The sequence below is a fragment of the Castor canadensis genome, chromosome 2 (assembly GCF_047511655.1).
Source record: "Castor canadensis chromosome 2, mCasCan1.hap1v2, whole genome shotgun sequence".
Classification (NCBI taxonomy): domain Eukaryota; kingdom Metazoa; phylum Chordata; class Mammalia; order Rodentia; family Castoridae; genus Castor; species Castor canadensis.
This window is the reverse complement of record NC_133387.1, coordinates 135,171,598-135,198,722: the sequence shown is the minus strand read 5'-3', so window position 1 is coordinate 135,198,722 and position 27,125 is coordinate 135,171,598. Positions and strand designations below refer to the sequence as shown.

The window sequence follows — 27,125 nt, the reverse complement described above, 5'->3', positions numbered from 1 at the left end:
TCCACAAAACTGTGCCATTTTCAGGTGCCCAGGGAATGAGCTCAGCCAAGGCTTTGAGAGGGAGGCTGGGAGTGAGGGGTAGAGGCTGTGGGAGTGGTGCTGGACAGTGTCAATATGGCAGCAGCCATGCCAGAGAACATCTACTGATGTCTGGAAGGCACTTCCCACCAGACATGAGCTCCTCCCAAGCCCCTGAACTGCTGTCCTTTCTCCATCCTGCTTCTTCCTGAGTCCCTGAAGAATTTGGGGTGTGGAGAGGGATGGGGATGCTGGCAACCTGCCTGTCACCCAGGGATATGGTCCTGATCAGGCCTGGTCATCTGTAGGCAGGCCCAGCCTCAGTCCTGGCCTGGTGCCCAGGGGGCTAAACATGCATTGCTTCCCTGTCATTTTCCCTCTACCTTAAACCTAGACTGACATCATGAGCCAGGGACAGTTCTCAAGAAAGGCAAATATCCAATATATGCCGTCTATCACCCCTGCTCCTGACCTCTGGCTCCACCAATGCCCCAACATGCCTTCTTTATGCAAAATAGGAGCCAGGAAAAGAGAGGTAGGATCAAAGGAGATTTGAATGCAATAGCCAGAGACCCAGGGAGTGAGTCCAGAAGTGAATTCACACCAGTATTTGCTATGACCAAAGGTGATGACCAAAGGGAGTTTCTGGGGCCAATGAACCCCTTTCTTCTTGGGGGTCCATGAGGCAGCAACCCCCTTTAACCCTCAAGCTTGCATGTAGGGTCCTTCTTCCCAGCCTCCACACTTACACCCCACACCACCCAAGTGCTGGGAGTGCCGGCCGGGTGGGGTCCTCAGTGTTGACTGAAAGTAAACATGTGCTAGGCACTAGTAACAGGGCATACAGAGGCCGCCAGGCCTCCCAAGGTTGGGGAGCTTGCGGGGAATTCATATTCTTGGTTCCGGGACTGATTCACTGAATCAATCAACATTGACTGAGCACTCATGGAGGTGGTAAGGAATGAGTTCCTGGACTTCCAGTAGTCCTTTCCAAGCAGTAGGAGGATTAAGGATGCAGAGGGAATCCTGAATTAGCTCAGTAATGTTCTCAGCACACTAGTGACTCTCTAAGCAGCCAGGTTGTCTCAGCCCACCCATCCCCCATGCTCCCGCTACTCTGTCCCAGTGAGGTGCACAGGAAGCCATAGCTTGGGAGTGGCAGGGGGACTTGGAAATAGAAAGAATCCTATTTTTGTTTTTTTTTATTTGGTTGTTTTTGAGACAGGTTCTTGCCATGTAGCCCAGGCTGGCATTGAACTCATGATGTTCCTGCCTCAGTCTAATGAATGTACCACCAAGCCCAGCTCTGAACTATTTTTTTTTTTGATCAGCCTATTTGAATTCTACAGGCATCATGAACCCCATTTCAGAGAGATCAGAAAATGAAGGCACTAAGACACTGACTTCAAAGATCAAGTTCAAGCACAATTGTGAAAAAAAAGTGACACCTTTGTCTTTCATGGCCTTACCTTTCTCACTATCCCCTCTGCAGTTCCCAAATCCTTTTTAGGTTCAATGGCCTCCCCTCCATCCCACTACACTTAGAACGGAGGCTACTTGTGAATTTAACACAGTGAAATCTTTTCCTTAGGGGCATTTCTACTGGAAGTCTTCCATCTAGAATGGGAAAAAACTCTTCTTACTCCATGCTAAAAGAACTTCATGCATCAAGCTGGAAGGAGTTTGAGAGAAGCTGTTAAGTCCAGCCCTAATTGGACTAAGAAAGAAGCACAAGTGGGCTGGGCTGCACAGTTTCTGAATGTGTGTGTGGTCACTGTCCTGAACGAGAGAAGAAAAGTGGTATGCAGCTGTGACCAAATTATTTTTTCTTTTTTTTTCCAGAACTGGGGTTTGAACTCAGGGCTTTGCAATTGCAAAGAAGGCATTCTACCACTTGTGCCACACCTCTAATCTGTTTTGCTCTGGTTATTTTGGAGATGGGGGGGTCTCATGAACTATTTACCCAGGCTGGTCTTGAACCAAGATCCTCCTGAACTCAGCCTCCCAATACCAAAGATTACAGGTGTAAGCCACCGGCATCCAACATATTTCCCTGTTTTCTTATCTGCAAGATAACCCTTATGTATTTGCCTCGCTGTGTGGATTACAGATGATTTGTGTAAATTTCTAGCAGTTAATGAAATTATATTTAGTGCAGAAAATGTGTCCCCAAAAGGGCTGGCAGAGTGGCTTAAGTGGTAGAGTGCCTGCCTAGCAAGCATGAGGCCCTGAGTTCAAACCCCAGTACCACAAAAAATAATTACATTTTAAAAAAAAAGAAAATACATTCCCCACAAAAGTCCTGAGATTCTTTCTTCTGTGAAACAGGTAACCTAATACCACTCCTCCAAAAATAGGCATAAACGGCAGCAGGAGTCAGATACCAGCAAGAGAATTTATTGTCCCAAGCAGTTCGAGGAATTTCAGGTACTGGCCATGGCCTTCCCCATTATAAGAAGTCTAAGCAGCCAGAGTCTCATCAAACTCACCCTCTACCCACAGCTGAAGTGAGGAGCAAAGGCTGCAGCCCAAGTTATGTCACAGCTACTACATCCTTGCTCTTGATTCATCATCTCAAAGTCACAAAGGGTATGATCAAGGTTCAAATATTAAATAGAAAAACCTCATGATTAAAATAAAACAGGTCAGAAACATCCTTCCAACAGACAGGAAGGTACTAAGAGCCTTCACTGGTTGTGAGCAGGGATTTCTGTCTACAATGACCAGAATTGCACGTAACTGTCTAACAATCATCAGTGAGGGAGCCTAGGAGCAGATGTTAATCCTTTGGGGTGGGGATGTCAAGCCCGCAGGTGGCTGACCAATGAGCTAGACAGCATCTGTCCTCAGATGGGTATCTCCTGGTTGCCTAGCAACAAGGACCTTGCTTCAGGTGGGCTGGGGAGTGTTGGGAAGGTGGCTATCTGCCTTGTAAATGGAATGACAGAATTCTCAGGAGTTGAAGAAGGGGTGATCTTCAAGCAGGCTTAAGATGTGCCCTCACTCTTTCCACATTTTGGGGAATGCAAGATGGTGTGACCTCATATGCGGTCTTGGTTTTATTCATTTGATTGGTTTCATTCCTGGTTTCTGGACCCAGGAAGTTAAATCCCTTTTCTCATTCTCTTTTTATCATCAAACCAATTATCACTTCACTCTAGAAACACTGCTTTGAACTACAACTGGCATCCCCTCATCCCAGACCCTGAAAATCAGCCCCAGAGCCAGTTAAGTCTTCATGAAATTGTCTCTTCATAATTCAGCCCCATTCCCTGGCCAGTCACAGAGGAACCAGGAAACCAACGGCAAGATTTGTCTCCCCACCCAAAGAAGAAGGGAAAAGGGGAGCTCCCAGTGCATGCCTGACAAATTCTGCTCTACCTGCTGGACTTTGCTCAGCACAAGCAGGTCATTCTATGTACCAGTTCCCCCAAACAACCCGTACTTGCATTTTTAAGGTACACCAACTCCTCTACAAGGCTCTCTGCTTATAATAAATTCCATTAATTAATCTTATCATTCAAAAGAAAGTTTGGCATCAAGGCCCACCCTGGCCCAGTCATTAAGCCCTGAGATGCTGAGGGTGGGATGAGGGCATAGCCCAATTCACATCAGGGATTCTGGTCATTGGGGTCACACTTGATCATGACTTTCAACCCCACTCCCTTTTTGGATGTTTCAAAGGCCTCCACAGCTTTCTCCAGAGGAAACCTGTGGGTGACTAAGGGTTTTACATTCATAGTCTTGGATGCAAGCATTGAAATCGCCATCGGCCACCTGTAAAAGATCATAAGCATTACATTCAACCTTCAGGAAGAAAGAACCAGGTCCCCCAAAATACCAAGCACCATAACAGCCTGACCATATTTATTTCCAACACTGTGCTTCTGCAAGACCAAATTTATAAAACACTGACAGAGGAAATTACATTATGGCTTACAGTCTGCAGGCATAGAGACTGCTTTCAAATGTCTCATTTTGCAACATGTGCAAGAAGCCTGGAATTCCTTTGGCATAAAGGTATAAGGTAGTCTATGGAAGCCATTGTGAAAAGGACAGTTAACCTCAAGGAGGCAGCCTAGGATAATCCAGTCACACCTATTAGCAGCTCAGCTGGGCAGAGTTTACTAGAAAACAGGTCCTTTGCTGAGGACATGGAGTTATAGACCCTTAAGCAGGAGTAAGGGAAATAGTTGGGGAAGGAAGTTCCAGACAGAGAGCCCTAGTAGGGGACAAAGCAGAGCTGTAGAAGGCAGGTGGGGTAAAATAAAACCCTCTCTTCCCCACAATGGGTCCTGGGGCTCAGGAATGGGAGGCAAGGGAGTTCATTTCTTGTTTTTGTCCTCCTTTCTCTTCTTCCCTCTAAAAAGAGGAAATGGAGATGTGGCCACTTAAAAGAAATGGAAAAGAGGGGGCCTGGGTAATGAGTGGCAGACACCCAGTAACAGCATGCCTCAAAATTTCCCCCCTGTCTCTCCCTCCCTCTGTGCAAGAAGTACATGTTCTCTCCTTGGAGCCCTATCATATCGTGTGACTGTCAGTGTGGTCAGGGAGTGCCTCTCATGAATAAACAGGCAGAGACTCTTGGTCTCTGAGGCCATGTGGGGCCTGCCCTGGTCTTGCTGGCAGCTGGCCACCCCAGCTCACACACAGCATACTCACGTGTTGCAGTATCGAAACACGCCCTTGATATCCACCTCCCGGGCGGCTGCATGCACTAGGGGTATACTGATCATCTCAGAGCCCATCCCCACGATCACCAGTGTTCCACCAGAAGCAGTAGCCTAAAGAAAAAGTAAAAATGGGAAAACTCAGAAAATAAGAAAACATGGACTTCCCACCCAAATGTCTTCTGATTGCATCAGGCGAGTATCCAAAAGTTTCAGAGAATATAATTCTCTTGCTGAAACCTTCAATATGTCAAATTCAACTGAGCAACAGATGGAGAACCAGGCACAGTGGGAATACCTTCCGAAGCTTTAAGAGTTCAGTACTAGATATTAGTGTCGGTCACTTCCCTGTCTCAGCACGGATTTCTCCCTCCAGAGTGCCCCTCCACAAGGCAGGACTTTCACCAGACCCCTAGGGAGCCATCCTCTGAGCTCACCAGCAGCAAGAAAACCACAACTACCATACAGATGGGCTACTGGAATTCTGTGGTTTAAAAATGGCTTCATACATGCAGGCCAACATTTTGTTCTAGAGGTGTTCATCCCATTGGTATCAGCCATAATAGATTTCGTCTTCCTTGAGTATTTATCTGAAAGACTGATGCTCTGCTAAGAGCCTGGAGTTACAGACTCTAGTGATCCGCCCACATCTTGGAATGGGTCAGAGGTGGCAGAATTTCTCCTGACAATTTCCATGTAACTCCATGTAAGTATTGTGCTGGCTCAAGAGTTTCCTGGGGGATCACTACTCGATGCTGTGAGACATAGGAAAATGGACAACGCATTCATGTTAAGTTTTCATTGTAGATAGAAGTGGCAGCAAGCACTTTCCAGGACCATTCTAAGCTTTAAACAGTGGAGTTACAAAAAGGCCCACAGTGCAGCGCCTCTCTCTGAGGGATATGCCATGGAAAGAAGCCCAAAGTGACAGAAGCAAGAGGCAGACTCAGGACTAGAGCACCACAGTGGTGACTCCCAGTGTTGTGGCTTCTGAGTTGCAGGACCCTAGGTTTGCCCTCTTGGCCAGTGTCTGGTATGTAACAATCATGGCAGCTGTGCTCAATGTTTAGATGCTTTGTTTTTTTATTTATTTGGTGGCACTGGGGCTTGAACTCAGGGCCTCACACTTGCTAGGCAGGTGTTCTATCACTTGAGCCACCCCACCAGCACCTTTTTTCCCAATTTTTTTTTTTTTTGAGATAGGGTCTCACAAACAATTCCCTGGGGCTGGCTTTGAATCACCATCCTCCTGATCTCTGCCTCCTGAGTAGCTAGGCTTACAGGCGTGAGCCTCTGGCACCCAGCTGCTTTATATTTTTATTGAAGTGCAGAGTCACTCACAAACCATCGAGAGCCTATATGCAATGGTAAAATGCTGCTGTCCACATTGGAAAAAATGGGAGTGAGGGGTCAAAGTGGTGAGATGAGCCACAGAAAACTCTTGATTGAGAAAATTTCCAGGAAAAGTTATTTCCCCATCAGCAGTTGCTCTCCCTGGTGATAAGGAGGATAGCACCAAATGGCGATTCCAAGCTGCCAGGTGGCTGGCAATTTGCTGATCGCAGGCCAAAAAAATTCTTCTACTACCTGACCACTGTGACTATAATTGATTTACCAAGGAAGTGACACCAATTCTACCTCAAGGTGTATACCATGTCTCCTCACAAACACCATCCAGACACCACTGGGTAGGAAGGTGACAGTCAAATATACCCATCTTTGGTGCCATTGCTTGACTTAGGCAAGGGGCCGAGCATGCTATGGCATGGTAACTCCACTTGATACATCAAGAGAGATACTACTTCAGGCCTGGTGAGGTCCTTGGGTCATGTTCACCTTCAGGTAGCCTGCCAACTGGGTTTCAATCCTCAACAACTGGAAATGACATCTGTTCCCAAATGTACTATGGCAGGGCAGAAGAGGAAGGAAAGCCAGGTCCTTTAAGTCACGCAGGTTCTACTGCCTCTTTGTGGAGCACTGGTCTGCCAGTGCTCTAATGAAGACAGTAGGTACACCTTCCCTGCTATCATAGCCCTCAAAGTACCTAACATAGAGCCTGGCACCCAGCAGGTACCCAAGACATGTTACAGGTAGACCTATCACACACAGACTCACCATTCCTATGAATTTTGGTTTCTCTTTGCATCTGCTCCTCCCTTCCTACCACTTCCTCTGTCTCCAGTGCCAATGGGCATTTTGATAGGAGTGCCAAAGTCTGAAGGTGAGTCTCTACCAGTCTGAGTCTCTATCACAGTTCCAGCCCGAGGGTGTGCCACAGCTGGAGCCTTCTCAGAATACCTCACGTGCTGCAAAGTGCCCTGCACGTGAACCAGCTGTGACTCAGACGGAAGGTAGAGGCCCAAGCTGCTGTGGGGAAGCAGTCTGGAGAGGGGGGTCAGGGTCTGGAGTCCTTTGTCAGCTGCCCTTCCCAGCCCAGCCCTTCCCATCCTAGCACACAGTTCCTCCTCTACTCCTTCTCTTCCTTTTCAAAGCAGCACAGAGTGGGGAAAGCTCAGGCATGGAGGCTAGGCAGAGTGGGGCTTGACCTGGACTCAGGTCACGTACAGCTCACTTATAGTTGTAAGTTTGAAGCTAAGTCACCAACATAACTCTCAACATAAAATGTTAACTGATCTTCTGGGCTATTGTGCAGATTAGGTATCAAGTCTACAAAGTACCCAGCAGAGGGCCTGGAATTCCTAGAAGCTATGCTTTTCCCTCTCTTTTCCTCGTACTTTGATCTGTTAATGCTACTCCCTCCCTGCTCCTCAACAACTTGCCCATTTCCCATAAATTGCTAATGGGGTGGGACCTTGAGGGGCAAATCAGGCATGGGGAGCTTATCTGTTCCTATTTCTGGGAAACAGCACAACAATAGCCAGCTTTGGCCCTGAAAAATCACTTCACCTTTGTGACTAACTGAATTAATGGCTGTTGCTTTGTATCAATGACTCAAAGATGAGTTATTCTCAATAAAACAATATAGGGATTTCCCACTCATCTAAGGCATGGTTCCCTGTTCCTCCTGCCAACAGTTTCACCAAGAGTCCTGTTCTTACAATCACAGAAGAATTATCTTGAAGGCAACTCCATCCTAAAGTTGTGAGTCACTCAACATTTTTCAAGGTCCTTGTTATCTGTTTTTGTGTTTGGACCTCATCCTGACTCAATGAGGATGTAAAGTAAGTGTTAACAATCCCCACTGCAGACAGAAGAAAACAAAATGCCAAGAGATTAACTAATTCAGCAAGTTGGAGGAAAAGTTTGATGTCAGGTTCCTGACTTCTGCTCCCTTCACTTTCCTACAATGATTCCCAGAAGCTGCTTGCAGCCCACTCACATAGATGCCTGTTTGGACCGAGGACTCCACCCCTGTGCACTCGATGGTGACATCTGGCTTGCACCCCAACAGCTCCTCCACTTTACTGGCAACTTCCTTAGGGCTCTCCTTAGCGATCTGGAGAATGAAATCAGCTCCGACTTCCTTGGCTTTGGACAACCGAGGTGCAGATAGATCTAAAAGTGAGCAAAAGTTTCTTTCAAACTGAGAAACCAGATGACTGATTAGGAAGAAAATAAAATGGAGGTGCAAGATCTGATGGCAACAAAGTTCCAGTGTGGTAGGGGGCTGCTGCTGAGCCCAGCACACCCTCTCTGCACCCTTACACACTGCCTCACTCCACATGGCTACACATACACATGTCCATAGACCCTTTCCTCACACAAAACACATACTGACACCCTTCTACATCTCCACAGAGCCCCATACACTCCACACAGCTCTACATCATTGCACACTTCCAAACTTCTTATATACATCCCCCCCACACACATTTATAATATATGAGACACTCCACCAACTCCATACACACTCACAAATACACCCTATTTGCCTCCTATGCTTAGACAAACAGACTAAGGGCTGAGCCTCCTCTCAGGACTAAGGAGTATGAAGTCCACACATAAAGAGTCACATCCTCTTCCCCAGGGCTAACACCCCTCCCTTCACAAAAGAGTTTCATCTTGAGCCCTGAATTGTCATCCCTGGGTGGGCTCCTCAGCCCTAGAACCCAAGAGAAAGGAGTGGAGCCCCTTTAAGAACCCAGTACCTTAGGAAGAACTGTGGTTTGTCCCCTACAGGCTCATGTGTTGGAGGTGTGGTTTCTAGTGTGGTAGTCATTGGGAATGCTGCTCATGGAAGGGATTAATGCCGGTCTTGAAGAGTGAGTTAGTGTTCCTGAGAGTGGTGAATATGAATTTCTCTGGCTTCCTTTTTTGACATGTAATCTCTTCTGCACTTGCTCCTGCCATTTGCTATGGGGGCCCTCACTAATGGCCAAACCAATGGGGCTACCCAATCCTGGACTTTTAGCTTCTGAAACAGTGAGGTAAATAAACCTCTTTTCTTTAATAATGACCAGCCTCAGGTATTTTGTTACAACAACAGTAAACAGACTATTTACTGGAAGAGAATGGGTATCATGCTTCTGCCCTAAATTGTAAGCCCAGCTGTTCCACCCACCCCCACCAAGATTTTAAAAGAAGAAAACCTTCTTACCAGTCACCACTACTTGAGCTGCTCCCATTGCCTTGGCCACAAGCAAACTGACCAGCCCAATTGGCCCTAAACAAAACAGAAAATGAGAGATATTTGTGTATTATTAAATATCAGTTCTTCCTCTTATCTAAACTACACACAGAGACTGTATCTTCTGTGTCACTAGCATTTATTCCAGCACTTGACAACTTTTCATGGATACAGGCATGAATGAATGGATGAAGACTTGTTTTCTACATGAAACATGCACCTCATTCTAGGTTCTCTTTTATCCTCTCATACCTCAGAGCTAGAACTAACCCAGGATCACCTGTTTCCCCAAGTATCTGTATGTTGGAAGACACTGGTTTCCATAGAAAAGTCAGACCCAAACAATGGAGCAATGAAGAGTATCATTTGAGTTTACTTTTTATAAACACCCCTTGAAAACAACTTCGTACATCTCCCCCAGGAAGCAAAACACTGGAAAATAATAACTAATCACTCCAACAAAGGGTGATTAGTCAAATACACTACAGTGGGAGTACTATACAACTATTAAAAATTATCCCTAACTCTGTATCTATTGACATGGGAAAATGTTCACAGAATATTGATTTGTTAAAAACAGAGTAGGTGTGGTGACCCACACGTATGATACCAGCACTCGGGAAGCTGAGGCATGAGGATTGAAAGTTGGGCTACATAATGAACCACAGTCTCAGAAAACAAAAACTAGAACAAAAATAAAAATTAAATTATTTTAAACCAAAATATTAATAGTGGCTCTCTCAGGCTGATGTCCCCATCAGACCACCAGTAACTAAAAGCCTAGAATGGTTGGGACTGAGGCCACTAGGGCATGTTCCCAGTGGCTGGAGGCAGGCAATAAGACAAGGCAGCTACCTGGTACGTGCTGGTACGTGGTGATCTGGACTCCATATCCCACCCTGGCTGAGAACAGGTTCTTCTTTATTCATGTGAGTTTTCTGGTGTGATTTGAAAGTTCCAAAAGTTACCCTTCCCCTTACTACCAAAAAATATTCCCCTAGTTTCTGTGAATGGTTCAAAAATAATCACAAGATTCATTCTCAAAGTGAATAAAAGGGTTGCGTTGCCTAAGAAATCTAACATAGTTACTATCATGTCTGTAGACACTTCATTTTATTTAGTAAAGTGCTGGTCATTGAGGGAATGAGACAGTGTAATCCTCCCCTACCCAGAAAGTTTCTGGAACCAATCCCAGCCCTTGGAGGAGGAACGAGATGGGCAAGGGGTTTCCACATTCCCAGTCAGTAAGCCCATAACCAGGGTGCCTTCTGTTTCTTACCAGCTCCACAAACAAGGACCTTGTTCCCTAAAGAGATTCCTCCTCGCCGGCAGGCATAGATTCCAACAGAGAGTGGCTCAATCAAGGCCCCTTCCTCAAAGGTGACACCATCAGGAAGCCTAAGGAGTCATCCAACATGCACAATTAGATCCTCGGCTTAACTACGCTAACAATAGTATGATATGTACATACCCAAGGTTACTATAACAACAATAATAGCTAACATTTACTCAGCATTTATTTACTGTAGCACAATGTGCCAAGCACTTTACACACATTTGCTCATGCCAATCTTGGAACAGCTCTGTGGTAGGTACTATTATTCCCATTTTACAGATGAGGAAACTGAGGCTTTGAGGGTTAAATGGCTTGCCCCAAAGGTTCAAAGCTAATGAGGGGCTCACAGGGTTCAAATTAGAAGCCAGATGTGACTGATTCCAGGACCCAGGCCACACTGGCACTTATGAAATGGAGAAATCACTTCAGAGTTCAGTGAACACATTATATTTTCTTGACTATCATCAACTTTGCAGAACAGTGATTTAACAGGGGAAATCAGTCTGTTGTTTGTTTCCCATATGTTTTCTGGAGCATTTTGTTTCTGTGGTTTTGTGCATGCTAGGTAAGACAACTCTACCACTAAGCTACATCCCTAATCCATGTTATATTTTCTTTAACGTACTATCCAAGTGAAGGTAGAGTGTGGTTGTCATTAATAAAGTTTGGCCAGGCACCATGGTGCATGCCTGTAATCCTAGCAACTCAGGAGGCAGAGATCAGGAGGATCGTGGTTCAAAGCCCGTCCAGCCAAATAGTTCACAAGACCCTATCTTGAAAAAAACTCATCACATAAAAGGGCTGGTGGAGTGGCTCAAGTGGTAGAGTGCCTGCCTAGCAAGCAGGAGACCCAGGGTTCAAACCCCAGAACTGCCAATAAATAAAAAAATAGTTCATTTAACAAGGGGTTAACATAACCACATTCCAGCATCTCATCAGCTTCTCAAACTGACAGCATTTCTGATTTCACTTTAGCAAACAATCCTGATTATCAGCATCTTTGCAGAACAGAGGTTTAACAGCAGGCACCACTCTGTTATTTGTCCCTAGATTATATGTTCCAGAAAAACCACATCTGGGGACAGCAGTCGCCTGGCTGCCCCAGAACTGGTTAAGAAGGGAACAGGATTTGTTCTACAAAGCCAATAAATGCTGTGTCACTTTCACCACTGGGTTCTTGGTTTTCACTTCTGAGTCCACTGGCATCTCAACCCTGTCCACAATCCCACAGATGATGACAGTAAAGGTTTTACAGGTTAGGCAGCTTTCTCACCCATTATCTCATCTAATCCTCAGGATAACCCTGTCAGGCAGGCAGGACAGGCTTCACTTTTGCCTTTATTCTACAGAATAGGAAATTGAAGCTGGCCTAAGGTTACAAGGCTGGTTCCAGGCAAGACTTGAATCAGTATGTCCTGATTCCATATCCTCTGCCTGACCCATATCAGCTGCCTCTTGGTACAAGCAGCTCTGTGGCTAATATCTAAATTCTGCTAGATCCTTGTTATCCAGTATTTACCTAGTATCCTCCAAACCTGCGCATGCAGGAACACAAAAACTTTCCACAAAGAAAGAAACATGGCAGCCAAATCTTGTGCTCATCCTCCTGGTCATCCTGTCACTGTTCCCAATCCTCAACAAAGTAAATTGCAAGCCTGTGGTCAACAGCCTCCCCTTCCCTCAGCTTCTCTCACGTCATCTTCTCCACTCCAACCCACACCAGACTCACCCTATAGGCATCAATTCCATATAAGGAGAAAAGGCTTAAAATGAAATAATGAAGATACCCAAACTCTCTCAAGAACCTCCACTACAGGCTCTAGACACAGCAGCCTGCCCTTCACATCCAGCCTCCCACAGGGCTCTAATGGCTCTAAGCTGAGTGCCTCTTCACCCTCCTCTAACTCCTTGGAATCAGAACACCAAAGAGAAATAGGATTGGGATGGGAAGAGGTGAGGGAGGACTGTTACCTGGTTGAGTATTCCAGCCATCAGGCAGGTGTTGCCTCCTCACAACTGATCAAACACAGCCAACTGTGTGAGCAAGCCTCCTGCCTTAGAGACAGAAGCATGGACTGGACGAGGCTCCTGGAGCTGGTCCCTCAGCCACTGACCAGGGGAAGATCACAAGGCCTTCCCTCCCTAACCCTGTCCAGTGGGGGCTGACAGAGAATGGACATGAGAGGACTCATGTTTCCAGCCCTGACCTTTCAAACTTTATGAACACCACAGTTCAACAAATCAACTTGGTGGTTTTTACAACAGAGTTCAGGAAACAGACAAAGTGGGTAAAGGATGACCAACAAGCCAGGGGGAAGCAGGAAGATAGAAGACAAGAGGTTAGGGAAATAAAAAGGCAGTGGTAGGGTAGGAATAAATCCTCTCAAACAGAAATCAGAGAGGAAGGCTAGGGCCCAGGGCTATAACTGGGGACAGAGGCAGAAAGTATTCCTGGAGGAGAGGAAAGCTGAGAATTACAGAGACTCTCTGTAGCTCTCCCTTAGTCATTGCCAACAGTGCACTACCCCACATACCACTGTATACAAACCACCCCACTCCCATTCCCAGTACGAGATTCCCTCTCAAACCTAATTCTGGACTTCCATCCTCCAGACTACAAGACCATGGCTAAGACATCTCTTAGTACCATTTATTGAACACCTGGTCTCTATGTGCCTGGTCTATGTACTCAGATTCATACTGAGTACTTGGTACACTGTCTCATTGATTCTCATCAATTCTTCTGTGAAAGAGGTGCTATGACTTCACAAGCCAGGATATTGAGGCTATAAACAAGGAACTTGGTCAAGGAGTTAGTGAGTAAACCACAGATGAGTGGGTAGTCCTGAGCTTTACCACTATGTTCTGCCTTCCATGAAAATGTTGCTTGCGCCTTGACTTGGAAAGGGACCAGAAAAAGATGGGCTGATCCAGGAAGCACTTGCTAAAAGGTGGCCTCAGCCCACACAACCTGCTTTCTTCTAGAGCAGACTCAGGTGTTGACTTAAACTCACCACAAAGTCTCTGGCCTATGACTCCTCTCAAGGCTCGTAAACTGGCTCCTAGCCTCCACCAGACAAGCCCCATACCAGCTGAGACCACCACTAGGGTTAGGCTAGGCTGGAAGGAAACCACGCTTGGGTTGGTTCAGAGAGGAAGCCACACTCCAACACCCCAGCGCTCCATGGAGGGGGCCGCACGTGCAATATGCAGCCCTTTGCTTCTCTCGGACACAGCCTCTCAACCCAAGACTGCTTCAGCAAAGACTTGGGATAGGATTGAAGGCTCTACTCTGTGCTGGAGTTCATTAGCTTCCATTAACCCTTTCACAAAGCTACAATAATGGTGCCCAGCTCACCATTACGAGGCACACAAAGCAGTTATTATATACAAGGGCAGGTATAGAGTAAGAATAATAAGCATGATTTTTACATCTAATTTAATCTTCTAGGTGATTAAACAAAACAGAGGAAGCTAAATCCCCCCTAAAGTCACTCACAAAGAAAGTGGACCCCGCATGCTAAGACTCATGGCCCAGCACCACGCTATGCCTCCTCAGCAAATACCAGTTGTTGCTCTTATTGTTTATTGTTGTCAAGGTTATCGTTATAGTTTCCTTTTCCCTTACTTACTGTAATTGGCTTTTCCTTTGCAGTGGAAACCAAAATGGAGAATGAACCATAAGTTCTCTCCAGTATGGCTGAAACAACAATTTTCTACTGTTGTTCCAGGTGATGGGAAGTTAAACTGAAAGATTAAAATCACCCATTTTTTAATCAATCTTAGCTCCAGTGAGGCTACCCTTTCTCAATACCATCCCTACCAGGGGAATGCCTCATGTTTAGAATTATAGGATAAAGATAATAAAGAACTCACCATAGGGAATTAGATCTCTCTCACACACACACACAATAAATAAATACACCAGAGGGAAAGATGTCCCAGCAAGTACAGGTAGGCCACGGGCACTAACTTGTAGCAGAAGTCAGCATTGTGCTTATAGAACCGGCAAAGATTCCCATCATCCGGGGGTGTGGCACAGAAGAAAATAGATGGTGTCAGATTGTATCGGCCAATCTTGCAGAATTCATCTGTTTCTCGGGGATAACCAGGCTCAATGGCAACACGATCACCTGTGGAGGAAAAAAAAAGACGATGCTGTGTCCAACAACAGAAGCTGAGCCTGGGCCTGGATCAATTTTCCAACCTTTGAAAACAAGAGCAGAGGCAGAGATGTTGTGAAGGCATGGTGCCAGATGGGAGAAGCAAGCCTAATGAACCACGCTTCTCCCTAAGGACCCACAGTTCCTTAAGCAAGTCCAGCCCATTAGAGCTTCTGAAAGGGAACAAAAGGGTGCAGCAAAGACACAGTTGGGAGAAAAGGGCCAGCCTACTTCTCCACAGACTGGTTTGGCCTGCCCTTGCAAAAAGCCAACCTGTCCCTGCACCTCCACAGCTATTACTATTCTTGGGAAACCAGGATGGCTCCCATCTCAAACTGCTGCAAAAGGAATATCTAGTGCATGGGGTGTGCAGATATTTTTTCTTCACTTATTTTGAAAATATGAGGCAAGGCCTTTACAAACATAAGAGCTGTAATTATCACCTGATTTTATGTTCTGACAACAACTAGGAGTTGGGGGCTGGTGGAGTGGTTCAAGTGGTAGAGTGCCTGCCTAGCAAGCATGAGGCCCTGCATTCAAACTCTAGTATCATCAAAGGTAGACAAACAAATAAAGAACTAGGAGTTAACTGATTTTGGTTAGCAGAACTGCAAAAGACAAGGACCTGTAGAGTACAGTGGAGAGTAACACTGCAGGATTGTGAAAGGAACTGTAATCTATGTCTTACTACCCTGCTTGGAAACCCAGCCCAAGAATCGCTCTCTAATTGCTTTTTTCCTCCTTTTTTTATGAAAAATTTCAGACATATGTCAAAGTTCAAAGAATTTTACAGTGAACACCCAGACACCCTCCACCTTGACTCCTCAAGGAGCATGTAGCTATGTTCACTACATCTCCTTACCCACCTCTCCATCTCTCCTCTGCTCCAGCCATCAACCCATCTTCTTGTTTATTTGTTTGTTGTTGCTTTTTTTTTTTTCATCTGGGAACTTGCTGTGTAGCTTAGACTGGCCTGGAACTTGAGATCCTCTTGCTTCAGCCTCCCAAGTGCTAAGGTTATAAGCATGCACCACCACACCCAGTCTCACACTTGCTAGGCAGGTACTCCACTGCTTGAGCCACACCTCCAGTCCCCCAAATTGAATTCTATATAATCAAAGTACCTGCAGAAATGTCTATGACCACCAAAATGTGTTTCTTCCCCAGTATGTCTCTCTCTTCTATCTTCTCTGCCTTCTCTGCTACTAATGACCTTTATGCAAATTATCCTTCTACCATTAAGGATGATATCTTCAACTTGACATTTAAGATCTTTCATAATCAGGTGGAGTTTTATACTATTTAGTTTTATCTTCTAATCATTATTACATTATAATAATACAATGTACAGTTGTACAGTATTTTTTAAAGAGTGGCTTAGTAAAGACTGCACTTTTACCAACTCTACTAACTCCCCAAACAGAACATCTGCCCTGAGAAGTACAGATGGATAAGCAACCCATATGTTACCATAGCCTCTATAATCTTAGTTCATCTCTCTTAACCAGCCAGAATGTAATCTGTCCCCCTTAATTAGACAGAATGTTAGCTTGACCTCTTTACTACCTCAAACACAAGACCTTCCTCAAATCTAAAGATGCTGGGCAGCCCAGTGGTTCTAAGCACCTGCTCTAGACCAGAAAGAACAGGGTGGGCATTCCAGCTGAGACTAAGCAGTTTGTGACCCTGGACAAAAACCAGGCTCCAATGTCGTCATCTATCAATGAGGATAATAACGCCTATCTCATAAAGCTGTTTCAAGAATGAAATAAACAATTACCAATAATTATAAAGTTTTAACGTGGAAGCTAATGAGTAGCAAGTCAATAAATACAAGTCTTCTTCCTATTATTACTGTCACACGTTCAACACCAATACCTATCTCCTTCCATGCAACTTCCTTAGCCACTTCTGCTCAAAACAAATGCACTTTCTATACTTGAGAACATGTACAGAGTCTTGAATCTTATTCTCTAATTGCTAGTGTTGATCAAGATCCTAATGTCTAAATAAATCCAAGCATCCAGGGATCCTATCTTTTCTTTTTTGGGGCAGTACTAGGGATTGAGCCCAGGGCCTCATGCTCTCTAGGCAAGCATTCTACCACTTGAACTAGGCCCCTACTCGTTTCTGTTTTTATTTTGTTTTTGAGACAGGGTATTGATAACTTTGCTCCAGCAGGCCTCAAATTCACAACCCTCCTGCCACTACCTCCCATATGCCACCATGCCTGGCTATTTTTTCTTAAAGCATCTGGCACAAGACCCAACACATAATAGATACTGATTAAGCATTTGTTAGAATTTACATTTAGAGAACCCCACTCCATGTTGTAAGTTATATTTAGAGACCTGGTTCCACAAGTAAGACCCAATCATCAGTGGTTGTTGGAAGCTACAAACCTTTGACTTTGGGATCCCCCTATAACACTATGGGAGCTTTCCCAGCTTCCACTAATGATGAATGGAGGTACAGACTTAATCCCAAATTAAACACATATTTAACATCTTCTGAGCTTGCCAAGCCCTCTCCATGTGGCCAGATGAAGAGAGTTTTATGACTATCACAAGACGGCACCTCCTGCCAACCCCTACCTTCTTTCAAATAGTCTGACATCATCTCCAGGCCCTACAGTGGCCACATTAGCAAAGAAAAGTTAAAGCCAACAGCCAGCTATGTGGAGACAGCTTGGATTTAATTCACTCTGTCAGCTTGGATTTAATTCATTGTGTCAGCTTAGATTTAATTCATTGTGTCAGGGAAAAATATAGGCTGCCACACTGAGAATTCCTCTCTCTGAGAGAACAAATTAAGCCAATCTATTGAGGTTATGTTGTGACTTCTGTGCCTGGCACATTTTCTCTACCCCTTTATTTCTCACTTTATTTCTCTACCTGGATTATTTCTCACTTGCCTTCAGGTAGTAGATAAATTGTCCCTTTCTCAAAGGATCCTGGGTCTAGATAAGACAAGCCTATAACTCTCTGCATTCTCCTCCACTGCCCTGAATGCATGTGACTAGGTACCTGTCTGTCTAAGTCCATCTCCCCTGTAGAAGGTAAGATTCAGACTTCTTGTGTATTGCTGTGTCCCAGTGCTCCATGGTGGGCCTGGCCCAGAGAAAGCAAGCACAAACATTTATGCTGAACATGTATCAGTTCCTGAAAGACTTTGCTGACCTGGTTTTAGGTGCTTTACCGATGACCCCAATTTTACAACTGTTCCTGCAGCTTCATGCCCCAGCACCATTGGTTTTTTCACAACAAAATCTCCAATTCGGCCATGCTGCCAGTAGTGGACGTCTGAGCCACAGATTCCAACAGAATGCATCTTCAGCAGCACCTCTGATAAGATAAAGGAGAAGGTTAAAACTAGCGAGGGAGGGGATAGCGCCCCAATCATTCTGGGAAATCCCAGTGATTTCCCTTCAGGAATCTCAAGGTCAGGTACGAAATTTAGACTATAGAGAAAAACAAGCTACACAGCAAGCCTGATGAAGTGTAGCAGCAGAGTAGCTTACAGCCCTGAACTGCTGTGACTGTTCACTTCATGTGTCACCTTGGCTAGGCTGTGGTGCCCAGCTGTTTGGTCAAACAGCAGTATAGATGTTGCTGTGAAGGCTCCTAGGTACAATTAACATCTTAACCAGTAGATTTTTGTGTGTGGGAGGAGGAGATACTGCAGTTTGAACTTAGAACTTTGTGCCAGCCTTCGACTGAAACCCTTGATCGGTGCCAAGATACCTGCTTGCTTTTTGAGGTAGAGTCTTGCTAACTTTTTTTTTTGCCTGAGCTGGTCTCTACTAGCAATCCTCTCATCTCCACCTCCTGCATAGTTAGGACTACAGGCATGTACCACTACACCTGGCTAAATCAGTAGATTTTGAGTAGACCAGATTACGCTCTATGATGTGGGTGGGCATCAGCCAATCAGGTAAAGGCTTAAGAGCAAAAACTGAACTTTCCTGAAGAAGGAATTCTTAAGACTGTGATACAGAAACCCTGAGTTTGCGCTCTGCTACCCTGTCCCTGCACATTTCAAACTTACTAGCCCCCATAATCACCAATTCTTTAAAATAAACTTCCCTCTTCCTCTCCCCCACCTCTCTATATACGCACATGCATATATATACATACATATCTTATTTGTCTTTTTTGTCTGGAGAACCTTACCCAATCATGGTGTAAGCAAGATATTAGGAGGAAGCAATGTACCAACCACTTAAGCAAACAAACTGTTTTCCAGGAGATAACTGTTTCCAAACAATTACTATGCTGTACCTGATTTTTATTTATTCGTGAGAACAAGCCTGGGAGAATTTCAGCCTGCCAAAGCAGGGTGAGCTATCAGGCTGAGTTCTTCATGCTTATTGTTTTCTGAAAAGGTGTAGCTTTACTTAAGCCATCCAAAGATCCCCTCCAAGGGTTTGAAGAAAGTGAGATTTGATTGTACTGTTGTCAATTTCATAAGTTTAAAATAATGATGCTTCTGAGCCTCTCAGCTGAAACAAGTCTAAGAATTGCTGACTTAGTCTGACTGAGATGTCCATATCACAAATGTGAGAAAAAGCTCCATCTTAGAAAGACAAAGAGACCCAAAAGCTCTGCTGGGCATTACTTGTCTTACACATTGAAGCTCGGCAGAACTTTTCTTTGTCCTTGGTTTTGGTGACCAGAGTAAGAACTGGCAGGGTGAATTCTGCGATCAAAAGTAGGGGAAAATCATTTGAATTAGGAAAACTGTCTCTAAGTTTTGTCTCTTGAAGTTACCAACTTGCAGCAAGAGAGGAGCTCTAGCTTGCTAGAATGTTCACTGAAATATATTTTCTCCCTTCCAGTTCAAACACAAGAGATAAGAAAATGAGAGCACAATGCCCAGTTAGAGAGGATCCTTCTGAGGCCAAGCTAGCCCTTGTCTGGTTACCTCTGGAATCAACACCAGCTTTTCAGGACCTAGTGAGTGCCTCCTTCCTTTCTCTGAATGTTCTATTTTGGATATTTAAGTATCCTAAGTATACACTGCTTACTAAACACTGATAGAGCTACTGTCTGTATCTTATCACTGTAAGTCAGTAACTCAAGTGACCTTTGAGTAGCAAAGCCAGAGCCATGAGGAAGGCTGCCTTTAATCTGACACTCTTCAAAGAAGCTGAGATTCTGGGCTGAGGTATGGCAGAGTAGGGGACAATATTCCAGCTCATCAAGGACAGAAAGGAGACCTCAGCGACTGGGTCTCTATCTAGAGATACTCTGTCCATTGCCCTTGGGGTCAATAGATTATGAAGAAGTCAGATTCTGGAGATGGGAAGGATTAGAAAATCATCAGTAGGAATCTGCCTTAGCCCTCAGGGTGGCTAATCTCCCCAGGTATAGATTCCAAGAAGCATAAGCATGCATGTCATTTAGTCTGGCAGGCCTGCCCAGTGAGAGGCTTGAAGGAGTACAGCAAAGGTGTCAGAAGCCCTTCCCCAAGTGTGCTCACTCACTTTCTGTGCTTAGATGATTAGTGCAGGGGATAGGGCTCCCTGTAGCCCCTCCCACTCTACTGGACAGAAAGTCCTGGGCTGTCCCCATAACTAGCCGTCCTGGGTGTGCTAGCATGATGCTCCCCTTTGCTACTTGAAAGATTAAAGTCTGCAAACTCACTCCTTTTTAATGTTTGGGTTAGGATTAGGATATGTTTGGAAACTCCAATATGGGAGATAGGGTACTCAGTTGTTAGGTCAAAAAGGGATAATTCTGCTGGGCATGGTGGTACATGACTGTAATTCTAGCACTTGGGAGGTTGAGGTAGGAGGATCTAGAGTTTGAGGCCAGACTGGGTTATATTCAGAAACCCTATCTCACATTAGATTTAAAAAAAAAAAAAAAAAAAAAGAACAAATCTTGCTGGGATAAATCAACAGTCTGATATTGTAATTTTTCTGTTGTTTTGTTGTGTAGTGTTGGGGATCAAACTCAGAGCCTTCCAGATGCTAGGCAAGCCCTACCACTGAGCTACATCCTCAGCCCTTGGTTTTTTGAGATGGAGTTTCAAAATTTCTTTATGTAGCTCAAGATAGCCTTGACCTAGCTATGTAGCCCAGGCTGACCTTGAACTCATGATCTTTCTGCCTTAGCTTCCCAAGTGCTGGGATTGCAGGCCACAGTACTGGTTCTATCACTCTTTGTTTTACTTCATATAGCAGCCAATATAAATAGTAAACTTATCCGCCTTGTATGTTGCAGAGAGTGGACTAGATTTCAACCTAACAAAAGCATTCTTAGTTTGTTTTATTAATGGAGGCAAAAATAATAAACAGTAGGTAAAGTGGAGTAGGGGAATAATACACATGGGCCGTGGCATAGATTTGAAGTGTCCCCCCACAAAAGGCTCACGTGTTCTAGGCTTGGTCCTTGGAAACTTCAGGGGGTGGGACCTAGCTGGAGAAGCAGGTCACTTGAGACACTCCTTTGAAGTTACACCTGATCCCCAGTCCCTTCCTCACTCTCTGCTTCCTGTCTTCCATGAGGAGAACAGTTTCCTCCTTCACACACTTCTGCTGCCATGATGTTCTGCCTTTCCATGGGTCCAGAGTTGATGGAACAATGGTCTGAAATCTCTCAAACCATGAGCCAAATAAATCCCTCCTCCCTTAGGTTGCTTCTGTCAGGTATTTTGGTCACAGTTATGCAAAAGTAATGAATACATGTCTCCAACATAAACAACAGGAAATAAAATACCAGCTCAGTTTCTCAAGGACCTACCATTTGGGCCTGGCTCAGGGATTGGATAGTTCTCCTAAAAGAAACAAAACAGAAAAAGTTTTTAGCATGCAATAATAACTTAGCCTTGTGAATACTTCCCATCTTTTTAAACAGAGTTTCATTTAAATATTTCTTCCTAGAACTAACACAAGCTCAGACCATACTGCTCTCCATGAGTACTGAAGGCATGCTGAAATAGCCTGTCCAGCTCTTTACCACACTCCTGAACAACAGAGCAAATGACCCAAACAATGACATAGACAACACTAGTCACTAGTCACTAGTGACTTGTTACAGGGTGGGATAAAGCTCTAATGAAACAGCCAACTGCCCTATAAGCCAGAGCCCAATCCTAGAGCAGAACTTCAGGTCCAGAAATAGTTGCAACCCCATCCCATCCACTGGTGCAACTTTCCCAGACTAAGAAAAAAGTTGGTTAGATAAGCCCCTAGGAGAAAGGATGTCTGGGCTGCCTCTGGATCTCTAGATCTGCCTGCTATATCAGATCCTTCCATCCTGAAAAAACATGTTCTCAGACACAGATTTGTTTGTTCTGGCAAACTCCCACAGAGAAAGAATTGAGGGAGTTTCTAGTAGGTGCCTGTGAGGACTGTAATCTCTCCTTTCCCCTTATATCAGCACACAGACTAATACCCAGACCTCTCTTCTAAAACCTCCTATTTGAGTTTTAGGTGCTCCAAGGAAACACATAGGACCTGCACTTTGGCCACTCTCATGGTTTCAAAAAGTAATCTGAACTATTCTGGTGTTCACAGTTAATAGTAGAGAAGAATTTGCTTACTAAGCTTTTTTCCTATTGCCAGTTGGCAGGGGTAAGTAAAGTCCTGGTGACAAGGAGGAAGGCCACTGAGTGATCAAATCTAGGTGTTAATTTTATTAATTCTTGGAGGGCAGTCAAGAAGCAGAGGAAGAAGGAATATAAAGTGTTCACAGCATGTAATGTGGTCCAGACATCACACTGGACTTTGTTGTCTCTACAAAGCTAACAAATGGGAATGAGTAATTCTATTTTTTATAGGCTCTCACCTAACTTTTCTTAACCTTTTCAGACCAGACCAGCTAGTAACCTGTCTATTCTATTATAAGAAACCACAGTACTGAGAAACTTCAGAGACATGTCTCCAGGCCAAACCACACCTTAGTTAACATGCTGATCAAGTCAGGATACCCATCCCACCTCCTGTCAAAAGTCTGTTCCACTCCCCACCCATGTTCCTACAACCCCTGCGCCTCACAAAAGCTCACAGCATGGATACTTTTTATGACAGCTGACTCTTTCCACCCTTGGAAAGTAAATTAACTTCGTTTCTGCTTTAACTCTGGCCTTCCTGAAATCTTTGATACCCAGTGCACCAGCCACAACACTGAGACTTAGAAGAGACCTGAAGCTAGGAGGTTACATAATTTGGCTAACGTCATATCGCCTGAAAGTGGATTAGCCAGGGCTCAAGCCATGTGTATCTGACTCCCATATCAGCTTCCACTGCATGCCTAAGGTGTAGTGTCTTTTCTCCTTCAGGGTTGATGTAGAGAGCTGTCAATAAAGTGAGAACATTGACAGGTGGGCCCCACAGAGAGGAGGCACTGATCAAAGCTTTCCACCTTCCAAAAGCTTCCCAAGAAGCTTTACCTAGGCAGTAACATAGCATTAATCACACCAACACCATAGAGCACCACCACTAGCTCCCACGTAGTCATCACTATCACAATTTTTTGCTAACAAGATAATATACACTTTGGGCTGGAGGCATGGCTCAGATGCAGTAGCAAGCATGAGACCTTGAGTTCAAACCCTAGTACCCCCCAAAAAAAAAAAGATAATAAACACTCTGACACCAAAGATCATGCCTTCAGAATCTCTCCAAGCACCAGGTACAGTGCACGGATTCAAACACAGGTGGTACTAACTTGTTGAATAACCACTTTCCAAATCAGTGCTTCCACATAAAGTCTGAGGTTTTCTTCCCTAGTCCCTCCTTCGGAGGAAACTAGGTGCTCTTGTGAACAAAAATGATTATGCTAATGCTGATTAGCTGGGACTGAGCAAAGTTGTAGATGTCAGGTGCTTTATGCTAAGTGCTTAATGGGCATCATCTCATTTAAACCCAGGTGCTACATTCTATTATCCCATTTTCCACAGGCCGAGGCAGTAGGATCACTTGAGCCCAAGAGTTCAAGGCCTGAGCAACACAGTGAACGCCTATGGTTCATAATAATAATGCCGGGCACTGGTGGCCCATGCCTGTAATCCTAGCTACTCAGGAGGCAGAGATCAGGAGGATCGAGGTTCAAAGCCAGCCCAGGCAAAAAAAGTTCTCAAGACCCTATCAAGAAAAACCCTTCACAAAAATAGGGCTGGTGGAGTGGCTCAAAGTAAAGGCCTGTGTTCAAACCCCAGTACCACCAAAACGAATAATAATAATAATAGGAAGGAAGGAGGGAAAGAAGGAAAGGAGGCAGGGAAGGGGGGAAGGAGGGTCTTAATCCTGATATAGAAGAAAAGAGCATTGGTGGTATAGTGGTGAGCATAGCTGCCTTCCTAGGAGAAAAGAGCTTCGGGCAGTTTGGTTTTTTTTTTTTTAACCTCAGTAATTTAAAGGAGGAAAGGGAGAAAGAGAATCCATCTAGAAATGGCCACTTTAAGGAAAGTCACTGGCACACCTGGCATCATACAACATCAGGGACTGCTGTGTAAAGTTATGTTTCTGTTATACTGGTAAAATTTTAAGCTGCAAGTTAAATTGAAACTAAAGACTATGACTTTTATTTCAAACAAGGAACAGTACCAAATCTTCTCCTCAATGGCATTAGGAAAATTCCCAAGCACGCACAGATAATCCCATATGACCTAAGGTGGGTCAAGTCTGAACACCCCATTTGGGGACAAGGTGGTGGTGAGATTCAAGGTCAGAGCAACAGTCTAGTGCACCAGGTAAATCCTGGATCACAGATTACTACTGAAACCTCTTAAAAAAAAAAAAAATCTTTGCTCTTAAACCATAGGCAAAGCCACAGTGACTCGCTCAGACTCTAGAGGGCGCTATGCTGATAGTCTGGTTTTAACTCCATAGCAGAAAACGCTTTAAGGAGAACTTCAAATACCTCTCTCTGCACACCACCTTTTCTTTCTTGCTGACTCTAATAACGCTTACAACTCAGACTCTGCTCTTGCTTCCTCTCTCTGCAGGAGACATGCCACTGGAGGCACAAAACCATCTTAAGATCAACCCTCAAGTTGTGGTGGCACATGTCTGTAATTCCAGCACTTGGGAGACTGAGGCAGGAAGATCCTGAGTTCAAAGTTTCTGGGCTACAAATCGAGATCCTATCTCAAAAAAAAAAAAAAAGAACTGGAGGCATGGCTCAAGTGGTAGCGAGCTAGCATACGCAAAGTCCACTGGGAATTAAAAATCAGCCCGTTGTAAATATTGTTCTAAGCACCACTATGGAGCCCACAATATTTTACAAAGTTATCACTGCTTTCTCTCCAACCCCCCCACCACACACCTCCAGCCCTTTTGCTCTGGTTATTTTTGAGACAGGGTCTAGCTTTTTGCCCAGGCCAGTCTGGATGGCAATCTCCCAATAGCTAGGATTACATGTGTGAGCCAGAACCTGGCTGAAACCTTATGTTTGTCCTTTTTCTTTTTCTTTCTTTTTTTTTTTTTTTTTTTTTTTGGTGGTGGTATTGGGGTTTGAACTTCGGCCCTTGCAATTACTAGGCAAAGTACTCTACCACTTGAGCGACTCCTCCAGTCCCCAAACCTTTGCTTTTGGATTGTGTTTTCTTGGTATGACTTTGGCTACAATACTGTTTACTTAATCTCCTTTTCTGTCTCAGATTTCCATGGTGATATGCTTTCATTTATCCTCCTTTCATCTCCCAAGGCTTCTTCGGGCTGGCGATGTGGCTTGGAAAGAGAGCCTGCTTAGCATGTGTGAGGACCCAGGTTTAGTTGCCAGTAACACAAACACAAACACACACACACACACTTCTTAGCTCCTCAGAGATCCTGGGTTTTCACTTGTATTCCAATAGCCCCTTTCTTCATCCCCAAAGGTTTTGTAGTCTCAGACACATTCAAGATTTCCTAAACAGAATTTCTTCTTTCTATGAAAGAGTAACAGGGGGTAAAGAGGAACTGAATCACTCTTCTTCAGTGTAGTTATATCCAGCACTTTTCACTTCAACTCAGAAATACCTGCCTGATCACATACATATTCTGCCTTCTAGCCCCGATGGCAAACCCACCCATCCCTGCAGTAAGTCATGGAAACACTCTGGGGAGAGCTCAGCCACCTCAGCTGGGGTTGTTTCAGGTGTCACTCTCACAATAAATGCTACCTTGCCCTCCCTGAATGTATGTTCTCAAATTAGACTAAATACATATTTCCTAAATACACCTTCATTGGCCCCTTTCCTCCACTTTCACCTATATACCCAAGTTCACGCCTTCAATATGTCCTGATGGATTGCAGCCAGGAGAAATCAGGGGAAGATGCTTTTCCCTTCTCCAGTTAACCTGAGCATGACCATGCAGAAGGCAGACTCTACAACAGCCTGTCCAGGTGAAAACCGGGCTCTTTCCAAACTACTGTGTGCCTTGGGCAGTTATATAACCTCCGTGTCCTCAACTTCCTCTCCTGTAAAGCAAGGATAATCATAAAAGGGAGTGCCGACTCAGTAAATAAGTTTGCTGTTATTACAAAAATAATAAAATCGAAGTCCTGTGTCCATAATTACCTCACACTATGGTAGAAGCAGCTCTGGACAACCTTGTCCTTTTGAAAAGGGCAAGGTACTTAAAACTGTTTTGGGGAAAAGTTGTATTTCCATTGTTTTCATCCAATTGCTCTTTAAAAGGCTGAGATTTGGAAGAAAGTACAGTTAAGATTTGAGCAGTGTTTTTAGGCTTGTTTCTGTCAGTTGTGGGAAGATAAAGCCACTCCTACACTCCTGAGCAACAGTAAGCAGGACAAGATATAGGGAAAGGCCCCAGGATCTCAGCAGACATCTTTGCCACTTGCTCCACCTGCCAGGCCTTCTGTGACCCTGTAGAGGCTGTCCTGCATACTTACAGAAAAGAGGAGACCCTATTTTTGCTTCCCTTCCCTCTCCATTTTCTTTTCCCTTGAGTACTTGAAGGGTGTATTGAGGATGGGAGGAAACTTCAAAAGGTTCCCAATTGGCCATTTTGTCACAGAGGGTTTGTTCTAGTCATTGGTCCTGGCACACTCACAGTCAAAGTAAAGGGTTGGACACTCTCCCAAAGTCCACTGAGCTGGTTCCCTGCCCAGGCTCTCCGTATTCCATCTGCCCTTTGTTCTGCCGAAAACAATCTTTCTATAATGCAAATGTCTATAGTCTGCAGTAGCCCTGGAAAATCCCATACCCCTTACACAGTGGTCACTATGCCTCCATCTCACCTCCTCCACCATGCCAAACACCCTGCACTTGCTCACCCTCACAGGGTGGCATTTTCCCCCGTCCTTCTGCAAGATACCATATGGGAAGGAAAGTGAGGCATCCTAACTCCTGTGAGAACTTGGGGACACTCAGGCTAGGTGTGCTGGGACTGAGGT

The 27,125-nt window shown here is 44.7% G+C and overlaps 1 protein-coding gene across 1 annotated transcript in view; it reads right to left on the bottom strand.

Moving 5' to 3' along the window:
• Positions 1-2,394: 2,394 nt before the first annotated feature.
• The window catches only part of Sord (sorbitol dehydrogenase), a 30,914-nt gene continuing 6,183 nt past the window's right edge, over positions 2,395-27,125 (bottom strand). Inside the window, exons 2-9 of the mRNA XM_020173506.2 lie at positions 21,522-21,555; positions 17,955-18,119; positions 14,586-14,745; positions 10,556-10,674; positions 9,247-9,312; positions 8,029-8,204; positions 4,681-4,802; positions 2,395-3,795 (exon numbers count right to left, since the gene is read on the bottom strand). Of these exons, the coding sequence (XP_020029095.1) occupies positions 3,630-3,795; positions 4,681-4,802; positions 8,029-8,204; positions 9,247-9,312; positions 10,556-10,674; positions 14,586-14,745; positions 17,955-18,119; positions 21,522-21,555 (1,008 nt within the window). The 3' untranslated portion in view covers positions 2,395-3,629. The remainder of the gene's footprint in view (positions 3,796-4,680; positions 4,803-8,028; positions 8,205-9,246; positions 9,313-10,555; positions 10,675-14,585; positions 14,746-17,954; positions 18,120-21,521; positions 21,556-27,125) is intronic.